Source organism: Acanthaster planci, linkage group LG09 (genome assembly GCF_054643075.1).
Source record: "Acanthaster planci isolate LZ-2023a linkage group LG09, COTS_SCS, whole genome shotgun sequence".
NCBI classification, from domain to species: domain Eukaryota; kingdom Metazoa; phylum Echinodermata; class Asteroidea; order Valvatida; family Acanthasteridae; genus Acanthaster; species Acanthaster planci.
The window spans coordinates 7,095,072-7,117,616 of record NC_141785.1 but is presented as its reverse complement, the minus strand read 5'-3'; the positions used below and the strand labels follow the sequence as shown (position 1 = coordinate 7,117,616).

The 22,545-nt window shown below is 40.1% G+C and overlaps 1 protein-coding gene and 2 pseudogenes across 2 annotated transcripts; 1 reads left to right on the top strand and 2 right to left on the bottom strand.

The window, feature by feature from the left end:
• Positions 1-1,628: 1,628 nt before the first annotated feature.
• zswim7 (zinc finger SWIM-type containing 7) lies at positions 1,629-22,053 on the top strand. 2 transcript variants are annotated; one of them, XM_087141426.1, is made up of 8 exons: positions 1,629-1,720; positions 3,935-4,016; positions 4,714-4,735; positions 5,719-5,821; positions 6,148-6,226; positions 6,839-6,864; positions 7,902-11,562; positions 18,818-22,053. In XM_087141426.1, exons 1-7 carry the CDS (start codon positions 1,694-1,696, stop codon positions 8,046-8,048), a joined length of 486 nt encoding a protein of 161 aa, XP_086997552.1. In that variant the 5' UTR covers positions 1,629-1,693; the 3' UTR covers positions 8,049-11,562; positions 18,818-22,053. The 2 variants fall into 2 exon arrangements, with proteins under 2 accessions (XP_086997552.1, XP_022096344.2); XM_022240652.2 differs by lacking the exon at positions 18,818-22,053 and having other exon boundaries at positions 1,635-1,760; positions 7,902-10,316.
• Positions 9,955-11,136, bottom strand: LOC147798070 (uncharacterized; annotated as a pseudogene).
• Positions 17,172-18,397, bottom strand: LOC147798069 (uncharacterized; annotated as a pseudogene).
• Positions 22,054-22,545: the final 492 nt, after the last annotated feature.

Here is a 22,545-nt window from a genome sequence, read left to right as displayed (position 1 = left end):
CCCGCCCTCAAAATAATGTTGAATCAGTTCGTCTCTTATGAAAACTATTAAGGAATCAAACATTGTAAATAATTTATTATTTACATTCCGTTTTGTGGGATATTGTGCAGGGACAGACAGAAATATTACATAGGCTATAGACCTAAAGTCAGGCTGTTAACGAGTAAAGTTACGTCTAGAGTAACTAAGTTATCGAGAAAAACAATCTACCCCAACAAAAGTCTATTTTGTTAATTTATTTATGTAACCAAAATGGTATCATTTCATATACACGTTACTTAACCGATGTCAGGATATTATTTCTTCTTTCAATTGGAGTTTGGCGCAACTGCAAAAACAAATACATGTACATCTTCTAGTTCTATTGCTAAAATGAGAGTCAGGCATGGTGGATCGATCGAACAAGGACATGTACATGTGAAACGATCAAGGGTCAAAGTTAAAAATACCACTGCGCAATCGTGACAAAAAAAAAACGACGGGCGACGCACGACGGGCGACGCACGACGGGCGACGCACGACGGGCGACGCACGACGGGCGACGCACGACGGGCGACGCACGACGGGCGACGGACGACTCCGTAATGTGATGCTGATATGAATGCACGTATAGATATTGGTGCAAATAGCCCGAGTAGCTGAAAGCAGCATTAAAACAAAACAACAGGTGGCTCAGCAGTCGTGATTTGAACCTGCATGTTGCTGGTCGTGATGTTCGAGGCTTATAGGTGTGTGTATGGATGGAGAATCGATGGTGAATCGGTGCGGGTGAGCTATTAGCGAAAATATATCACCTTTCCCAAAACGTGTTACAGATAACAGATATGTTCACTCTGAGAATGTGCTGCAGCTTTTAGGGATCCAGATCATCGCTTCAGAGCATCACCATCACCGATGATAATGACTGTGACTTAGAGATTGATTACAGTGACAAGTGCTATTTCCACTGATTTTGACCCATTGAACTTGTAAACTTCATCAATTTAACATCATGGGGCCAGTGTATGTTCAAAAACCACTTGTACTGGACACATATCAAGTACTGTTGCAGTGTCACCCCTTTCCTGGAAAGGGACACGTGTTATTGCCACACCTTGTCATGGTCTCCCATGCTTCCAACCAACAGAGGAGTAAATTTTATCAATGCAGATTCCTTTTTTTGTCAGGAGATTTCCCGGGGAAAAATATAGATCATTTTTTCAGTTCAAGTATGTTTATTATTTCGCCAAGTAAATAATGGTTAATTAAATATTCTCCACAGTAAGCACTGGAACATGTTGCTTGTTTCAGTTTAAGAAATAAGTGAAAGTATGTTCAATTTAGAACATTCGCCAATTCATTAATTTCATGTTTAATAAAAAATAAACTTAGGACAGTTGGGAAAAAAACACAAGGAAACTTTAGAGTTGAAAGCAAACAAACACCTGCAATAGTTTTATAATTTCAATATTTTGTGAGGTAAAAAGAAGAGATTGATTTTGGAAAAGACGACTTCCGACAATAAAGAATAAGATGAAGTCGCACAAGATGCGCCGCACGGCAACAAAATTTATTTCATGCGTGGCTTCTCTTGGACACCGTACCCCTGTACAACCCTCGAAAATAGGTCACGTCAGCGCTAGCGCTAGCGACGGGTGGCGCGTTCGCGAGCGCGAGAGCATGGTGAGAGCATCGAAGATCACTCCGTTGGGTCATGGTTAAAGCTGTGGAGGTTATCCAGGTTTGATTGTCGTTTTCAAATTGCCTGTGACTCAAGGAAGGTGATTAGGACATTAGTTGATATCTTGCATTTGTTTGTATTTTTCAAATTAATAGAAAAAGCCTTAATCCCTCGAAAACTGGTCTCTGGTGGATTATCAATACAAGTTAACTTACATGGGTGTCGGTCACTTCGCCCCTAACCACATCGCCACATCACCCCATGGAGGAATGTTCACCCCATGGAGGAATGTTCACCCCATTCCCACTTTGCCCCATTCCCACTTCGCCCCATTTGTACTTCGCTCCATTTCCACTTTGCCCCACCAATTATCGTTCATTCTTTCCTTATTAACAGAGGCATAGGCTTAGATGGAACAAATGAAAACATTGATTGACGTTTGAGTAAGCAAATAACGGTGGGAGAATCCAACTTTCAAAGGCCAAAACAGTGCTTTCGATTTCTTGAACGACCCAAATTTTTTGGCGAGGCCCAAACATTTTTATTGGCAAGTTAGAAAAAACAAATGTAAGATATTTAAGAAAGACAAATAAATAAATCCTAATGCTGTTTCTGTCTTCACAAACACATTTGAACGACATTTTTCTCATTATAATGCTTGTGTTTACATGTTTTCCCATTTACATTTGCGACATTTGAAAAGCGACTTCTGCTAATTTCGTGAGTTCTCTTCGTGTTTTGCTGTCGCTGTGGTAAAAACATGCAAAAGTGCTGGTTCCCGCTGCACCGCACCCATGCGAGAGAATGCGTGATGGAATGTGGCAGCCAGTCTATTCATGCTGGGGCAACCTCATGCAAAAAAAAAAAAAAAAAATTGATGCTGCAAGATTTCTTGAAGTTAATTCACAGAATTTGGTGCCTTGTCAATGTGGGTATTTTCCGTGTTAATGAGTTTAATTTTAGGTTGGTTTGCTAGTACTTGAAGTGAGCATGTTTTAACAAAATTTCCTGTTGCGGTGCTCCGAGTCCAAGGTTTATCCAATTGTTGGGGCACAGCGTTCTGGATACATTGACAATTACCAGAACGATGTGTACAGAATTGTGTATTGCATTGAAATAAACTTGAAGAGGATGAGAAATAAACCCTATGCTAGTTCAACAATTATGTATTAATTCACCATGGACAATGCAGTCGACAATAATTATGTGCATGCCGTAGAGTTTTCTATAAACATGTATAACTCCATCATGATGTCGTTTGTGGAACTCCTTTCTCGACCTTTTTTTGAAGAGGCTTGTAAACACACTCAAGCATGGACAAGGCAAAGTGGAATTGGGGCGAAGTGGGGATAGGGTGATGTGGATATGGGGCGAAGTGGTCACGGGTGATGTGGAAATGGGGCATAGTGACTGCAAACCCAATACAATATTAATGAGGCTCCTAGCCCACACCATGACACATGCTAGCGTACATATCATATTCATAGGCTGCATACACATACATGTCATAGTAAAATGATACTTGAATGTGGAAATTTGAGCACAAAGTCGGGCCTTCTCGTGCAGCCAGACCTGCTGCCATGTTGTGTTTGCATGGACGACAGAGAAAAAAAGGAGGTTCCATACATGTACATCGTGTAAAATACTTGTTTTCCTGTGAGAATCTGGAAGCGAGTTTGTCATGTTTGCTGTTTCTCTTACACAGTGGCAGGTGTTAGAGTCTTTGAAATATGATAAAACCACTTTTTAATCTACTTTAGAGGGTATTTTTAAGTTGTCGACACCTTCTTGATGCTACTTGTGTTGACGCTTGCTGATAAATAGCATGACCGTCCCTAACAGGTCAAGAGGGTAATTTTTTTTTAATCAGGCAGGCCTAGGGCCTAATCATTGTTTTTAGGGCTTTGCTGCTTCATAACTGATAACGTACAAGGAAATATTCATCAAAAACCTTGAAACTAATGGGTAAAATTCCGTCCATATGGTGGCAGGCGTGTACGGTACCTGAGGCCTGTGAGTGCCACAGACGGACCTGATGCTTAAACTAAATCCATGCAAAATGTGTAGTCAATATCAGTGTCTTACGTACAGCTGCTGCCTGCCACATATACCACACACTTTTATTGCTGTGCGCAGTTTTTGTGCCAATATCTGTGGTTGTGCAAGTTCAAAAATCATGCGAGTAAATTTCAAATTTGTGCATTTTCAAAGCTTGCGCTGAACATATACACTAAACTTAGTTCTTTATCTTGTTTTGCTTCATTTCTTTTCCAGCAAATGGCATCCTCCCTTCATGATAGCATACAGGCAGAATTGCTGAAGCATGTCAAATCTGCTTACCAGACTAGCCAAACATGTAAGAAGTTCACTCTTAATTTTGAAACATTTTTAAGAATAAGGCAAACCGTTAGCATCATATTGAAACTATAGTTTCTAAAGACATCACCTAAGTTTGTCCAAACTTGTGAAACCTGTGAACTGACTGTATTTCTTGGGATGACTTTCAGCAGAATGAGTCATCTCGTCCAAGGGAAAAAATTCTTCCTTTGCTCATTGTTTTGGGTAATGCCTTGGGTGATGAACACATTATTATGAAAGCATCACATTATAATTGCATGCTCTTGTGCTGTAAGCAAGATAATGCACGTTATGCCATCCAATTTAGGCTTCCAGAGATATGGTTTTAGTGATGGGCATTTCCATGGTAACGGAATGACATTCTGACCTATTTTGGCACACAGGAAAAGTAATGTGTGATGTCCTCCTTCCAGCACTGATTTTAAGTTGCATTTTATCTTTGGTTAAAATGGTTTGAAATTTATGAATGTCAATGAACTTGGTAATAGGATGACACAAAATATGGTGCCCAGACTTCTATTGTATTTACCCAAAGCAAGTGGTGCGTGTCTATTGTGACTGCCAAGTTTCCAAAGCTTATTGCTTTTTTGGAACAGTTGTGGTTAAAATACAAAAAATGGTCTGCATAATTATGCCTTGAACAAGTTGAATGATTGTTGTTTGAGATAACTCTATTTTCTTGTTTATCCTTGCAGTACCAGATGATCTCCTTTCAGCGTGAGTATTTGTTTTTTGAACGTTTCCGTTTGCAGTTTGTGTCCTTGCATGGTATGTGTACATGTACCTTCAAGCCTCTGAGTTTTGACACAGACTTTTCTAAGATTTCTTTCTATGGCCATTTTCCAATACTCAACTTCGTCTCTGTCTCAGGCTTCGTTTAGTAAACCAATCCCCAATTACGGGCCTGAAACATTTAAATTAAATTGAAATACTGTAATATTTGGCTCTTTTGCATCTTACTTGATGTTTTGTGGCACTATCAGACTTACTATTGCACTTCCAACCTCAAAGTCAGAAAGTAAAAAAAACAGTTGAAGCCTGAGACGGAGCCCAAGGCGAGTAACGGCCTATGTGAACAGATTGAGAGAGGTCCCACCTAGCACCCTTCCTTCTCTTGCCTTATTATTGCAGGCTGATTATAATAGTGGTACCAGATGAAGTAAAAGTACACAAGTCCAAGTACTTTATTGTTTAATACGGGGGCAATTCAGAATAGTGCGCCTCTAAGAGTTTGCAATGCGTTGGCCAATCACAAAGTGCCAAGTTTGTCCACCCTTTCCAAATGCCCACTGGGTTGACAGATTTCGGGCATTGTGATTGGTCAACGTGTTGCGAACTCTCGGAGGTGCACTATTGTGAATCGCCCGTATTAAACAAGAGTTCTCCCAATAATGTTCTCCTGAAAAGTTAGATTACAGCACAGATCATCTGACATTTATATTTTTCTTCGGCCCTTAATTTGGCCTCAGATCTCATTAAACAAGATCTTTCTACTACCGTTTGCATCTGTTGACTTACCAACTTCTGGGACCTGGCCCCTAAAAGGTGATAGGTGGTGCCCTTTTCAGAAACTTCCAGTTCCACCTGCGCTTTTTCATCAGTCCCAGATCATTGCAGGCTGTTCTGCTCTGCTTAACCACAGCAAATTCTTCACTGCTGTGAACAAAGCGTAATTCGATTGGTTGTTCTTCATTCTCCAGTCTACATTTTGTCTACAAGGCTCCCCTGCTGCAGGCCTTAGACCTGGTAGACAACAAGAGTGTAACAAAGCTAACATGCCCCGCTGGTCGCATAGCTTTCCAGGTAAGAGTTGAAGGTAGTTAACCAAAAAATCCCAGGAAACATGTGCGTGTCCAACCATGGAATCTGGTTCTCTCCAAATGCCCTCAAGCTCTGCCGTCATCTTCACTTTAGCCCACGAATTTAAAACACAACAATCGCTTGAAATACCAGTAATTCCGTGCGAGGGCAGTCACTGCAGTTTAAAACTCTTCCAAACCTGTCATAATCTTGTTTGTACGATAAACATAGGGCATGTAGTCACACTGTTTCATGCTTTCCTGTATTGCTGTTACGCTGTGATTAAATGTGTACAGAAAGTATAAAGCCTTCATGTTGTGTTCACATAGGTTCTTGGGAGCTCAGGCATTCCATACATCTGCCTTCCATCGTCCAACTTTTGCAGCTGTCAGTACTACTCATTCACAGGTGAGATTCAGCTTAGACCTTGCTGCGATTAGCCAAGGCCCTGGGAATTTTTGTTGCTGTGATTTGGAGTCTTACGTCTTTTTTTTTTCAGAATTAGTAAGCTGCATGATGTGTGAGCCATGTCTCTGATGATATGGAAAGGATTATCAAAGGGTTGGCGTTTAATCGTGCACATTTTGAGATGGTAGCAAATCCTGTGGGTTCGAGTCCCACCCGAGTACGCTGGTGGTTTTTTCCACAAGCCTTCGGGGGCATACACTGAGTGCACAGTGTTAAAATACATGTCGAGCAGGGCAAAAAATGCAAAATTAATTTACATCTCCCTGGTGCAAATCCATCTTTGAAGTAAAATTCCCAGCTATTTCTTACCATCCTGCTTCGCTTCATAGAATGATCTGCACATCTGCATATCGTCCTTGTCTACACAATGCATCAAACATTGCACATGTACAATATCACGAACATCCGGTGTCGACTTTACCATTTACAAGTGTGTGAAAAGCTTCACAATCCAGCGTGTAGTGCATACCCTACCGTACTCCCCACTTCCCAAAAAATCATTGACAGTTTTCCCTGGAAAGTAAACCTTGATATTTTGTGTGTTTTTCACAGTTCTGAAGAGAAACGATGTTGATCTGGTAAGTGTGTGTTTTCAGCTCTGAAAATGAAGGCCATGCTCCAAATTACTTATGTAGCTGCAGCTAGAATGCAAATGCATCTGTGGAAGCTTCCAGCTAGATCCTCATCTGCTTCCCACAGGCTCATTTCTTACTTCCGCTGTAGCAAAGTATCATAGGTGTAACCCAACAGTGGCATGACAATACTTGCAATGCATGGGCTGTACCAACCAATGAGATTGATTGCTGTCCAGGTCAGGGACTGGAGATGGGGAAATGCACTCCTGTGGAGAGAGATATCGGTCTGTGCTCTTTATACTTGTACATGTATGTACCAGGGAATCTATACAGCATCAGACACATTAGGGATGGGTTGCCTTCTGGTCAGAAAAGAGTTGTTTCTGGTGTGCAGGGTACATTGGTGGATACTCACTGAACTTTTTTCTGCAGAACATCAGACTAGGCATGATAACGGTTTGAAAAGAAATAACGAACAACAATCATATGCAGCAAGGTATGAGACGGAGAGAACCCCCCCTGCTTTGTGTTGGTCATTGTCTCGCAGGAATCTGGGGAATTCCTTTCAGACATCTTGGGGGGATGTGTTAAGTAACAATAGTCTGGAATGTGTATAGGGATTGGACATGTTGGGGGGTACCCCTCGGTCTCATTTCTTGCTGGGTATAACAACAATGGGTAGATGTGGGTCCAGTCTGAGAGAAACGTGACTCAAGCCCAATGCTAGTCCGAGTCCTAGACATCTGACCCCAGCCCAATGCTAGTCCAAGACATCTGATTCAAGCTCAGTGCTAGTCCGAGTCCTAGACATCTGACTCCAGCCCAATGCTAGTCAAAGTCCAAGACATCTGCCTCAAGCCCAGTGCCAGTCCGAGTCCAAGACATCCCTGTAAAACTGCACAACTCTTGTCCAAATCCCTTATCTACAATAGAAGCACTCATGCGTGTTCTCGTTTTCAAAATGTGACAGGAATGTCTGAGCCTTATATGCATCCCAATGTATCACTTACTTCCATGACTGTCTTGAACCTGTTCCCCAGTGCAAGCATGTCCTGGCTGTCCTCCTCAGCTGTGCTATGGGGTCGTGTCAGGAACAGCACGTCTCCAATGATCGCATGGCCCAAACTCTGACCCCGGGCCATTTGGAACTTGGAGAGGAACCACCACACCACAGCCACCAACCATGATGTGGCGCGAGAGGACCCAAGAGCAAATCCAAACCCAAAGAGGAATGTCGTCGCAGTCTGGGAAAGGAGAGGAGCTGCACATGTTGGCTTATCAGAGGTAGGAGAGAAATGACCTCGTGAACGTCAAGAATTAGAAGACCTACCTCATAATGAATGAGCCAGAGCGATGGCCAATCAGAGTTTTGAGATGATTGACATCACAAACATCAAAGGAAACAGATTCACCTGTACAGTCCTTTTTTTCTAGTGTATCGCTGGATCACGTGGGGTGACACTAGAGGGTGTATATTTATGTGGAAAGTTGTTGGATGGTTATTTTTTTTTTCTGTGAAATTTTAATTCTTGCCAGCAAATTTGTACCATCAGCAAAACATGCCTCTGCCAGAGGCCCTGTAATGAACTATTTAAAGTCACCTTTGCATGTGATTTCTTTGTGTTTTTAATTATGTTGTTTCATTTCAGACTGAGAAGTACACACAGCTCTTATGTGTACATACAACAATACCCTATAAGTTTGTCACATTGTATTTACTTATAGAATCAAAAGTTCCATCTCGTGGTAGATTTCAGATGGGGGTCAGAGGTTAAATTGTAAATGCAGATGAGCATTACTAGAGTAGCCACTAGTCTGATTAGTGTTTTTCAGCCCCCCCCTAATAATGAAACATGTCCGAAGAAAGCATTAACTGTTCCAGTACCAATAATTTGTCAGTTTAAAAACCAAAGATGGACTGATTACCACGGGAATCACTTATCCCAACTTGATTAATTTGGAAAATTCTCAAGGGAAATATGTACAAAAGCTTCTAGTTATTTTGACTGTGAGCCCATGATGACAGGAAACATCAGGGACCTGCGTAGTCAATGTGCAGTCTTGACCATGTCTGATTGGGCCATTTCCATGGGTGCCGGTCACTTTTTGGTGGCATCGTTCGGTCTAGTTGGTGATTACGGCACGGCTTAACTTCTGTCTCAATATCTGTGGCCACATAATATCTCCGTGATGCCATGCATTAGGTCACCTATGATCACACTCAAATATTATAATAAACACAAGACTTGCATTACAAGTCAGTGCCGTTTGCAACATAGGCCTGAGCTATGCTAGCCTGACCCCAATCTAATCAGCATAAATAATAAATTACAGCATGTACTTGAAAACGGCCTCTGTAATGTTTTGACAGTATTTCTGCACACCATCCCAGAGATGTCAACTTGTACAATTTAGGCGTTATTTTTATGCTTGGTTTAGTTTCTTTTAGGACTGTACGATCCAGACTAAGATTTTTATGATTTCCAATTCAAAAGGTACAAAACCATACAGTTGTGTATAAACTCTATTAAGGCTAGCACGGAGCCAACCTTGTAATGCGCGCGTCAGAAATGTGTCACTGGCATCCGCAGTTGGTGCATACAGGCTGCGCGAGTAGCAGCAGAAACCAGCATCGTTGAAATGAAGTCAACACATTTTAGAACCCAATTCTTATTGTACCCAAAAAATTATTACAGTGCATCACATTAACTGTTTCTCAGCAACAGAACAATCATGAATAACATGTTAGCAGGTGCACGTAGCGTTACAATTATGAATTAATACAAGTTCGTTTATTGTGACCATTTTCTTTGCAAACACTGCAAGTCACTATCCATTTTGGTGTTCTTTTGAACTGTCCCTGCAAGATGTGTATTCGTTGTTGCTTTGACATGATTTGTAACATGGCAGCGGGACTAAAATTAGTCGCCCTTGGTACCATTTTGTCACGAGATCATTAAGTTTTTCCAATCCTTGCTGGCAGTAATGGGATATATTTCCATGTAGTCGCTTAGCCTCTGGAACATGATACGCCATCACATGCATGTACGGAGTGATGTCCGTACTACAAGTCACTGTATAGAACAGATGCACTCAGTTTTTAGCTGCTTGTTCAAACTGATCTTTTTCTGTTTCTGTCAATTTCTTTCCCATTTCTGCCAACAAGAGTGGAGAGTCTCACCACAGTATTTTCGATTTATCTAGCTTAGAGTGGGATGGAATCAAAGATTCAAGGTCCATACTGCTCAAAATTTTACGGTGTTCTGGTCCTCTGAATGATCTACATTCAACTTTACCGTTGTTGATGAAAAACTTCCAGAAACTTATTCAGCCTTCCCATTAATGAACTTATGGAATTTGTTAATGTGGATTGAACTCTCCAACTTCTTCGTAGTGACAGTGTTTTTTGAAATATTGTTCAGTTTCGATAAAAAGGCTAACAAGTGACCCACTAACTGATCGCTGATTCTCAAACAGAGATGAAGTGAGTCTGGAATGACCCTTTCGATTAGTATAGACAGAAATATTGGATGTTCATTGCAGTTGAATTTTGTGGGATTGGATAGTTTTTCTTTACGCACACAGCAATTTCTTGAACGGTTCTTGGCCTATGCTTGGGATCGGTCATTGACCACACTTTCTTTATATCATGGCGTTGTTCTTTTGTATATTTACTTGCAAGTCCATCTATTCCCATGTTCTGATTAAGATATTTTTAAATCCCCACCAAAGTACTTCTCAATCTCAATTTCCTGTCCATTAATAGAAACACGCCTTAGATTGTCAATTTCCTTAATAAGCTCACATAGTGCGGATTTTTGGGATGTGTTATCTTCCCGACATTTCACAATAGCTAAAAGATAATTATCATGCTCCAACACAGGTTTCCTCATCGACAAGTGTGTATGACAAATTGATAAATGACTGTTCGCAAGTGACGCGAGTGCCATTTCCACTTATTTTTATCCTAACTTTGCCTTCCTTCACAATATGTGCTCTTTTTGGGTGCGGCAGTTTTTCAACAAGTGAGCTGGATAGGGAGGTGTACACCCCTGGATATTCTGGGGCAGTCTCGACTATGTTAATTTTCTTGTTGAGTTCTTGACGTCTTTCGATTACTCGGCATGTTTTTGGAAGTTTTGACAATTTAGATTGCGTAAGTTCGTGATAACCCCTGTTTGGAATATTATATTGGTCCAGAATAAAGATCATTTCATCCATGTCATCCTGACAATATTCTTTTACAGTCTTACGCACATGTACATGGTGATACATGTGTTCAGGTGTGAGAAGCCAAAGCCAAATGGTAAAAAGGCACAATCTACAGTACTACATGTACATGACATGTATGTCTAATTTCTACTCTGCCTGTTTATATTAAATTAAGACAAAGCAATCAAGCAAACATATCAACCATGCTTCTCTCACTTTGAATTAGAAAATGCCAAGAAAGTATGTTAACTTGCAACACACCATGGTAAGATACTTGTATGTAACATATCACATCATACATTATTTAAACCACGATTTTATTGAAAGTTGTCACTGCTATTGAGTGGAATTTCCTCAATTTTGCCAAAAATATGAGTTCTCTAACAAACCTGTGTTTATTTTGTAATTGACAGTACATGTATCTTACTTCTCATTTCTCAACAGAACCCTGATTAAGATGTCAAGACAGATCAAGATCACTGTTGTTAGGTTTATGTGAAAAACACTGTCTACTACAAATGCAGCATGTTTGTAATATGTACATGTTCATTTAAGGTATTATTTCTAGGTTGCCATCTTTGTAGTCATTGATTAACTTATAAGTGTATACAGCATCGTCATCATAGTAGACAATGTTGAACCAATGTGGGAAGCTTGCCACTTGGCTGACGACTTTGCCTGTGTAGGGAACCCTTTGCCCATCCGAAATGAAAAAGTGATTAACAATTTTACCAACTAACATGAGAATGTTGACGACCTCATCATCCATGGTTGTAGTCTGGGCTGATTCGCCCTCCACAACTGATGATGCCACCTCAATAAACTTGTACAAGTGGTCACCCATGGCAGTCCAATCCTTTTCAGTACCTTGGTTGGAAAATTTGAATTTGTTGTCATCCGGCAAATATTGATGCAGCACTTCCCTTCGAAATTTTATTTGATTCTTCCAGGCCTGGTACCTTTCTCTGTCACTTTCGCACTGATCCATTTTATCATCAACCTGCTGGTTTGATTGCCAAAGACCAGCATCAATTATTATGTTGGTCAACTCTTCTTTACATTTCAATTTCAATTTTTGACTCTTTTCTAGTTGATTTTGTTTTTCCTGCTGCTTTTTTACTAGTGCTTCATGTCGAAGTTTATCTCTCTGTTTTGCTTTTTCCTGCAATGTTTTTGTTGGTTTACCTATTACACTGCTTATCATCTCCGCCATCCTTTCCTGAGCAAGAGATGAAATAAATGTGACGTTTTGTTAGATACAAACATAACCTGGGCTTCATTGGCAATTGCAGATGCATTCAGGCATTTCTTTATCAAGTGATCTAGGCATCCATATATTCTCTCCAATAGTTTGTTGTGTTTTGGTACTGAGGCAGTCTGTGTTCTGAAAGATGTAGATCTTGTCATTTTGTGGTATTTTCTGCCTGGCAAATAATCCGCAGTTACTCTACTGGTTAGTTGCTGCAGTGCAATGAGGGTGTGTCGCATCATGCTTAATGTGATGTCATCATTTTGCCATTCCCTTGACAAAGATTCAGACGCTTCATCTTTGACAATCAGACTTTCATCAAAACATGTGCTGCGACATTTGATAAAGTGGACAAGTTATCATCGGAATCAAGGATTTCCTTAAAGAATATGTGCATGTTTGAATAGATGTTGCACATATCAAGTATGTGGCCTTGTGCCTTGGTTACACGCCAGAGTGGGGCAGTGACCATTTTGTTTATAATACCCAATACTTTGCCACCTGTTAAGTACAAATCCACCTGCACATCTGCATGAACGGCTTTCAGTAACCCATTAGTTTGACCAACAACATTGTGAAGAAAGTCATCTATATACGATTCCTGAGATGAAACACCCGGCCCCCCAGCAGAAATACAATATTAAATCTATTACCCCGAAAATTCTGTAAGTATCTCATTGTCAGCCCTTTCTCCATCATGTATGTTCTCCATGATCAGAAACATCCACTTTTTTTCATCGGCTCCCTTAGCTAGAGCCTTGCACGCAGTTCTGACAAGTCTTACTGCACCGCTGTCTGAACCAAAGACCCACACTCCACTGACAGCGTTGGCTCCAACCTTTTTCCCCTCAAGGTACACACTTTCAAAGCCTTTGAAACTCTCGCTGATTGTCTCAGCCATCAAAACAAGTAGATGAAGGCCACAAAAAAATTGTTGATCTTTGTGTTCTTCTCCTTTGCGGCATTGGTGAAATCCCCCAGTTTTGGACAACTTTGGGCAGGCACTCTTCCCTATATGCCTTGAGTAAATCATTAAATGTTGTCTCAGTTACTGCCCTTTCACTCATTGTATTTTTAATCAGTGTCAGAATTGGCATACTGAGATTAGAGCTACAGGTAGAGCTACAGACATACGAACTGTGATCAAGAATCAATTTGAATGTGCTGAGAGTGTCTTCAGTGCTTTTTGAAACCATTTCCCTAAGCCCTAATACAAAGGATGACACAGCTCCAGACACTGTTTATGTCATGTAGACATCGCCTCCTTTCGGGGTCTCATCTGTGGCCATGGTGAGGTTGGTTTCCTCCTGAAGCTCCTCCATTGGCGTTGGGAGAGGAGAAGTCGCTCATCGTTCATATGTGCAACTGTTCTACCCGTGGGAAGGCTGCCTACAGTCTTGCCAGCGAGTTCAAGGACAGCCTTTTTAACCTTCGGGACATTTTCAAAGGCTACCTGGGCTGACAAGAGTTTGTACACACATGCCTAAGTCTCTGCAGTATAACATCTGACTCTGTCTTTAGTGGTGATAAGCATCACAGTCTGGCCAGTTTTCTCTTTCACTTTTTGCAGGAGATCTGCATTTTTCTCCTTTAAGTCCAGAATGGTCTCATGTTGTTGTCCCACCTGTGTTTTGAGCACAGACATTACTTTCTCATTGTCCTTGGCAGTGTCCTGTTGATCTTTCTCTGACTTGGCGGCTTTCAGCAAATCCTTCTCCGAGCTCAGTTTTCGTTTTGCAGTTTTTGCTTTGTCCAACTTTTTTCCTGGATGTCTAACCTTTTTTGGAGATCCTTGATGTTTCTTTTTGTGCATCAATTGCTTTCTTTTGTCATTTTTCGCGCCTTGCAATGAGTGATACTGTTACGAAATCAAAGAAATGAACACGTTGTTGCAATTGTTCCAAATGAGCTGAACTCCATTGTCATGTTGTTATTTAGACGACAACAGTAGTGTAGCCAAACGAAATTCAGTATTCAACAACTGTGTGATGATGGTCTGAAAAATAAAATAAAGGAAAATTACATGTAGATATAATCTAGATCGAGGAAAAAATATTGGGAAAACTGGGTAAATTAACAGATCACTGGGGTACATGCAGTAAGATACAGCTTATTACCCACAAAATCAGTCAAAAACCTCGTGGAGAAAGGTTCCTAAATTACTGCTAAATAATTCTTTTCATGGCTACGTGTGAAAGGAAAACTCTGAAATACCCTGTCTATTCCTTGGAAACTATGAAACTTACTTAAAGTTCTGAAATCTAGGATCTGGTGGATAAATGCCAATACATGTGAATACTCAAAGACCAAAATTGCAACAGGCGACTTAGACGAGACTATGACAGGGCGGATGACAAGGAATGTAACGGAAAAATATCACTCCGCCAGAGAACTTGTGCGAGACTGCGCTCCGCCAAAGCACATGGATGAACGTATCACAAAGTGACTAATTCGCGAGTAAAAAATAGGGCCTAAATCTAAACCATTGTTTGACAACAAAGATGAGACAGGGAAGAAATACATTTCCCAAAGGTCAAAAACTGATGCACAATCTCTAGAACTACAGCTTAGGAAATCGAGGGGCTAAAGTTTATCGAACGCACAGCGTCGAAAAAAACTTCGCTAAACTACAATAAACAGGCATGTGCCACGTCAGCTCCTCAGCACACGAGGAAAAATCTCACTGTGAGGCTAATTCTGACTTATATAGAAAAAAAAAAATCCTAATTACAGGAATCACGGAACAAGTGTGGAAACAAAGGAATAAATTTCACATACCTTGGCAAAGAAAATCAGTTAAAAAATCACAATCTTGATGGAACTTTGCAACGTGACTCACGAATGAACTTTCGGGCTAGACAAAGAAAAAAGTGGACTCTGCTCAAGTCTGAAATAGAGCTACGGGTATAGCGGAGCGCCCTCACTAGGACTGACAAGAAAAACAAATGCGCCGTGACAGATACTTTATGTGGAGAAACCTTAACATCTAGTTCTCTAGCCAGACTCTCATTGGCAAGCTGCAGGGCTTCTATGTCACTTGTGGATGTTCCATTTTTCGAGTAGGGCTTTTTTTATAGCCAGATTTCTTTATGAGATTAAATTTACCGAGCATAAACTAATTTTCTCAGCAAGTACTTTCAAAACTCTGCCTGTGTGAATCTGATCCCTGTTTATTTGGTACTTTGTCAGAATTGTTTGGAGCACACATTCAAGTTTTTCAGGGTTGAGTGAATTGGAGCTTGCTGTTGCTAAATTGTACAAGAACAAATTGTTCGACTGTAAGTTCACAACATGAGGAAAATTGTGAAAGTAGGAGTCCTCAGGCAATGCACTTGACATGTGAACACACATGCAAAACGTGAGGAATACACACACAAAATTTAACATGATGCAAGCCCACAATGTGATGCAATCAAACTATGGGAAGAGAATGATGATTCCAAAGCTAGTAAGAACACAGAGAATAATTACATTACACAGAAGGTTTCTATGGTTATAGCATGAAAATGATTATTACACTGTGCAGTTCCACTACAAATGGCATCAATTAGAAGGTGATTTTGAACACAGCGAATGATATACAGCAAAATTATATAATTACAACTGTAATGTACATGTACGCATGTCTAATGCATTTCCCCTATCTCTTACAAATCTAAACACTAAAACAAATCCATCATGGGTATAGATGCATTCACCTTCTGCTTTACATTCCACCAGGGGTGCTCTCTCAAGTGAAAGTTGACAGTGCCATCCACAATATAGGAAAAGTCTTTGTTGGGATTAACAATCCTGATAAGCCATACAGTGCAGCTCAAGCAAAAGCCCAATGTGATGCCGGTGTAACATCGATTCTTTTACCTATATTTTAAACATATAAAACACTTCCAGCTTCAAAATCAAAGTTTTACATATTGTTTGGTATATCCACATTATATTCATATATAATTTATATTTATACATGCTACTTACCTAATTGATGGAGAAACGCTGCATCAAAGTTTGGGTATTTTGTAGACATTAACGTTTTCAGATGCTGGCAAATTGAAAAGGTCATGACCTCACCTGATTTCAGTACCAACCAACAGAGGGGGTTATTTTTGTTACAGTGGTGTCACTTTGGGCATTGTTGGTTAGTTTATTTTAAATAAGTGTTGCATGATTTTTTTACAATTTTTTAAGATTAATGTGACATATACGTCACATGGGGCGCTTCAGGTTAAAGCTGTTGACCAAGATATCAGCTTTTTCACTGTCAGTGGTGGTTGTAGTTCCTTCATCTTAAAGGACAGGAATGCTACGCTTAATTTTAGTGTATTCTGTTCTTTTGACTTTGTCCCGTGTTTTTGAAGTATTGGTTCAGGAATTACATGTAAGTTCATGACAGATTGATTTCACTCTTTTCCTTTGGCATTTTTGATAATGCCAGCTCTTCTATATTTAATGAGATCAGATAGCAGGGAAGTTTTCTTCAGTGTTTTAAGAGCATTTTCCTTATCTGTAACACCATTCGTGCATTCTTCATTCCACCAAGAAGGGGGGATTTTTTGTCCTAGAGGGCATGGGTTATGGTATTGAATCGGCCAGAGATTGTCTAAGTTGGTTAACATACATGTACACTTCCTGTCTGTCATCGGTTTCAGAGGGAAAATTGTTTAAATTTCCTACACACAGGTGAATGTGAGGTGGCTTCGTATACTGTAATTCCACCTCAATAAATAAATAAATTTTGAATTACATGTATATGTAACTAAAACTCTTGAATGTCTGCCCTTTGAGGGCAAAGAATCTGTTGTGCTATGGCTAGGTAATACACTGCCGTGCAAACGTCCGATTGCGCCCCGGAGTGATGTCCGTACTACAAGTCACTGTATAGAACAGATGCACTCAGTTTTTAGCTGCTTGTTCAAACTGATCTTTTTCTGTTTCTGTCAATTTCTTTCCCATTTCTGCCAACAAGAGTGGAGAGTCTCACCACAGTATTTTCGATTTATCTAGCTTAGAGTGGGATGGAATCAAAGATTCAAGGTCCATACTGCTCAAAATTTTACGGTGTTCTGGTCCTCTGAATGATCTACATTCAACTTTACCGTTGTTGATGAAAAACTTCCAGAAACTTATTCCAGCCTTCCCATTAATGAACTTATGGAATTTGTTAATGTGGATTGAACTCTCCAACTTCTTCGTAGTGACAGTGTTTTTTGAAATATTGTTCATTTTCGATAAAAAGGCTAACAAGTGACCCACTAACTGATCGCTGATTCTCAAACAGAGATGAAGTGAGTCTGGAATGACCCTTTCGATTAGTATAGACAGAAATATTGGATGTTCATTGCAGTTGAATTTTGTGGGATTGGATAGTTTTTCTTTACGCACACAGCAATTTCTTGAACGGTTCTTGCCCTATGCTTGGGATCGGTCATTGACCACACTTTCTTTATATCATGGTGTTGTTCTTTTGTATGTTTACTTGCAAATCCAGCTATTCCCATGTTCTGATTAAGATATTTTTAATCCCCACCAAAGTACTTCTCAATCTCAATTTCCTGTCCATTAACAGAAATACACCTTACTGTAGATTGTCAGTTTCCTTAATAAGCTCACATTAGTGCAGATTTGGTGGATGTGTTATCTTCGCGACATTTCACAATAGCTAAAAGATGATTTCCGTGCTCTGACACAGGTTTCTTCATCGACAAGTGTGTACGACAAATTGATAAATAACTGTTCGCAAGTGATGCGAGTGCCATCTCCACTTATTTTTATCCTAACTTTGCCTTCCTTCACAATATGTGCTCTTTTTGGGTGCGGCAGTTTTTCAACAAGTGAGCTGGATAGGGAGGTGTACACCCCTGGATATTCTGGGGTGGTCTCGACTATGTTAATTTTCTTGTTGAGTTCTTGACGTCTTTCGATTACTCGGCATGTTTTTGGAAGTTTTGACAATTTAGATCGTGTAAGTTCGTGATAACCCCTGTTTGGAATATTATATTGGTCCAGAATAAAGATCATTTCATCCATGTCATCCTGACAATATTCTTTTACAGTCTTACGCACATGTACATGGTGATACATGTGTTCACGTGTGAGAAGCCAAAGCCAAATGGTAAAAAGGCACAATCTACAGTACTACATGTACATGACATTTATGTCTAATTTCTACTCTGCCTGTTTATATTAAATTAAGACAAAGCAATCAAGCAAACATATCAACCATGCTTCTCTCACTTTGAATTAGAAAATGCCAAGAAAGTATGTCAACTTGCAACACACCATGGTAAGATACTTGTACGTAACATATCACATCATACATTATTTAAGCCACGATTTTATTGAAAGTTGTTACTGCTATTGAGTGGAATTTCCTCAATTTTGCCAAAAATATGAGTTCTCTAACAAACCTGTGTTTATTTTGTAATTGACAGTACATGTATTTTACCTCTCATTTCTCAACCAAACCCTGATTAAGACGGCAAGACGGATCAATGTTGTTAGGTTTATGTGAAAAACACTGTCTACTACAAATGCAGCATGTTTGTAATCATTACTGCATAATTTTTTACAGTTTTTATACATCGGAACAAAACTGTACACAAGAACTTTTCTGGTCGACATTTCTTGATCAAGATGTTAATTGTCTTCAAGTGAAGTTTCATCTTAAGTCTTTTCCCCTACATGTACATGTTCATTTAAGGTATTATTTCTAGGTTGCCATCTTTGTAGTCATCGATTAACTTATAAGTGTATACAGCATCGTCATCATAGTAGACGATGTTGAACCAATGTGGGAAGCTTGCCACTTGGCTGACGACTTTGCCTGTGTAGGGAACCCTTTGCCCATCCGAAATGAAAAAGTGATTAACAATTTTACCAACTAACATGAGAATGTTGACGACCTCATCATCCATGGTTGTAGTCTGGGCTGATTCGCCCTTCACAACTGATGATGCCACCTCAATAAACTTGTACAAGTGGTCACCCATGGCAGTCCAATCCTTTTTAGTACCTTGGTTGGAAAATTTGAATTTTTTGTCATCTGGCAAATATTGATGCAGCACTTCCCTTCGAAATTTTATTTGATTCTTCCAGGCCTGGTACCTTTCTCTGTCACTTTCGCACTGATCCATTTTATCATCAACCTGCTGGTTTGATTGCCAAAGACCAGCATCAATTATTATGTTGGTCAACTCTTCTTTACATTTCAATTTTAATTTTTGACTCTTTTCTAGTTGATTTTGTTTTTCCTGCTGCTTTTTTACCAGTGCTTCATTCCAAAGTTTATCTCTCTGTTTTGCTTTTTCCTGCAACGTTTTTGTTGTTTTACCTATTACACTGCTTATCATCTCCGCCATCCTTTCCTGACCAAGAGATGAAATAAAATGTGACGTTTTGTTAGATACAAACATAACCTGGGCTTCATTGGCAATTGCAGATGCATTCAGGCGTTTCTTTATCAAGTGATCTTGGTATCCATATATTCTCTCCGGTAGTTTGTTGTGTTTTGGTACTGAGGCAGTCTGTGTTCTGAAAGATGTAGATCTTGTCATTTGTGGTATTTTCCGCCTGGCAAATAATCCGCAGTTACTCTACTGGTTAATTGTTGCCTTGCATTGAGGGTGTGTCGCATCATGCTTAATGTGATGTCATCATTTTGCCATTCCCTTGACAAAGATTCAGACGCTTCATCTTTGACAATCAGACTTTCATCAAAACATGTGCTGCGACATTTGATAAAGTGGACAAGTTATCATCGGAATCAAGGATTTCCTTAAAGAATATGTGCATCTTTGAATAGATGTTGCACATATCAAGTATGTGGCCTTGTGCCTCGGTTACACGCCAGAGTGGGGCAGTGACCATTTTGTTTATAATACCCAATACTTTGCCGCCTGTTAAGTACAAATCCACCTGCACATCTGCATGAACGGCTTTCAGTAACCCATTAGTTTGACCAACAACATTGTGAAGAAAGTCATATATACGATTCCTGAGATGAAACACCTGCCCCCCCCAGGAGAAATACAATGTTAAATCTTTTACACTGAAAATTCTGTAAGTATCGCGTTGCTGGCCCTTTCTCCATCATGTATGTTCTCCATGATCGGAAACATCCACTTTTTTCATCGGCTCCTTTAGCTAGAGCCTTGCACGCAGTTCTGACAAGTCTTACTGCACCGCTGTCTGAACCAAAGACCCACACTCCACTGACAGCGTTGGCTTCAACCTTTTTCCCCTCAAGGTACACACTTTCAAAGCCTTTGAAACTCTCGCTGATTGTCTCAGCCATCGAAAGAAGTAGATGAAGGCCACAAAAAAATTGTTGATCTGTGTGACCTCCTTTGCGGCATTGGTGAAATCCCCCCAGTTTTGGACAACTTTGGGCAGGCACTCTTCCCTATATGACTTGATTAAATCATTAAATTTTGTCTCAGTTGCTGCCCTTTCACACATTGTATTCTTAATCTGTGTCAGAATCTGCATACCAAGATTAGAGCTGCAGGTAGAGCTACAGACATACAAACTGTCATCAAGAATCAATTTGAATGTGCTGAGAGTGTCTTCAGCGCTTTTTGAAACCATTTCCCTAAGCCCTAATACAAAGGATGACTCAGCTCCAGACACTGTATATGTCATGTAGACATCGCTTTCTTTCGGGGTCTCATCTGTGGCCATGGTGAGGTTGGTTTCCTCCTGAAGCTCCTCCATTGGCGTTGGGAGAGGAGAAGTCGCTCATCGTTCATATGTGCAACTGTTCTACCCGTGGGAAGGCTGTCTACAGTCTTGCCAGCGAGTTCAAGGACAGCCTCTTTAACCTTTGGGACGTTTTCAAAGGCTACGTGGGCTGACAAGAGTTTGTACACACATGCCTAAGTCTCTGCAGTATAACATCTGACTCTGTCTTTAGTGGTGATAAGCATCACAGTCTGGCCAGTTTTCTCTTTCACTTTTTGCAGGAGATCTGCATTTTTCTCCTTTAAGTCCAGAATGGTCTCATGTTGTTGTCCCACCTGTGTTTTGAGCACAGACATTACTTTCTCATTGTCCTTGGCAGTGTCCTGTTGATCTTTCTCTGACTTGGCGGCTTTCAGCAAATCCTTCTCCGAGCTCAGTTTTCGTTTTGCAGTTTTTGCTTTGTCCAACTTTTTTCCTGGATGTCTAACCTTTTTTGGAGATCCTTGATGTTTCTTTTTGTGCATCAATTGCTTTCTTTTGTCATTTTTCGCGCCTTGCAATGAGTGATACTGTTACGAAATCAAAGAAATGAACACGTTGTTGCAATTGTTCCAAATGAGCTGAACTCCATTGTCATGTTGTTATTTAGACGACAACAGTAGTGTAGCCAAACGAAATTCAGTATTCAACAACTGTGTGATGATGGTCTGAAAAATAAAATAAAGGAAAATTACATGTAGATATAATCTAGATCGAGGAAAAAATATTGGGAAAACTGGGTAAATTAACAGATCACTGGGGTACATGCAGTAAGATACAGCTTATTACCCACAAAATCAGTCAAAAACCTCGTGGAGAAAGGTTCCTAAATTACTGCTAAATAATTCTTTTCATGGCTACGTGTGAAAGGAAAACTCTGAAATACCCTGTCTATTCCTTGGAAACTATGAAACTTACTTAAAGTTCTGAAATCTAGGATCTGGTGGATAAATGCCAATACATGTGAATACTCAAAGACCAAAATTGCAACAGGCGACTTAGACGAGACTATGACAGGGCGGATGACAAGGAATGTAACGGAAAAATATCACTCCGCCAGAGAACTTGTGCGAGACTGCGCTCCGCCAAAGCACATGGATGAACGTATCACAAAGTGACTAATTCGCGAGTAAAAAATAGGGCCTAAATCTAAACCATTGTTTGACAACAAAGATGAGACAGGGAAGAAATACATTTCCCAAAGGTCAAAAACTGATGCACAATCTCTAGAACTACAGCTTAGGAAATCGAGGGGCTAAAGTTTATCGAACGCACAGCGTCGAAAAAAACTTCGCTAAACTACAATAAACAGGCATGTGCCACGTCAGCTCCTCAGCACACGAGGAAAAATCTCACTGTGAGGCTAATTCTGACTTATATAGAAAAAAAAAATCCTAATTACAGGAATCACGGAACAAGTGTGGAAACAAAGGAATAAATTTCACATACCTTGGCAAAGAAAATCAGTTAAAAAATCACAATCTTGATGGAACTTTGCAACGTGACTCACG

Excerpts from the sequence above, each read along its gene's own strand:
- zswim7 (XM_087141426.1), top strand. The coding sequence starts at position 1,694 with ATGGTTAAAGCTGTGGAGGTTATCCAG. Across the intron at positions 1,721-3,934 it reads AAGCTGTGGAGGTTATCCAG|CAAATGGCATCCTCCCTTCA; the intron begins GTTTGATTGTCG and ends TTTCTTTTCCAG. Across the intron at positions 4,017-4,713 it reads TTACCAGACTAGCCAAACAT|TACCAGATGATCTCCTTTCA; the intron begins GTAAGAAGTTCA and ends TTATCCTTGCAG.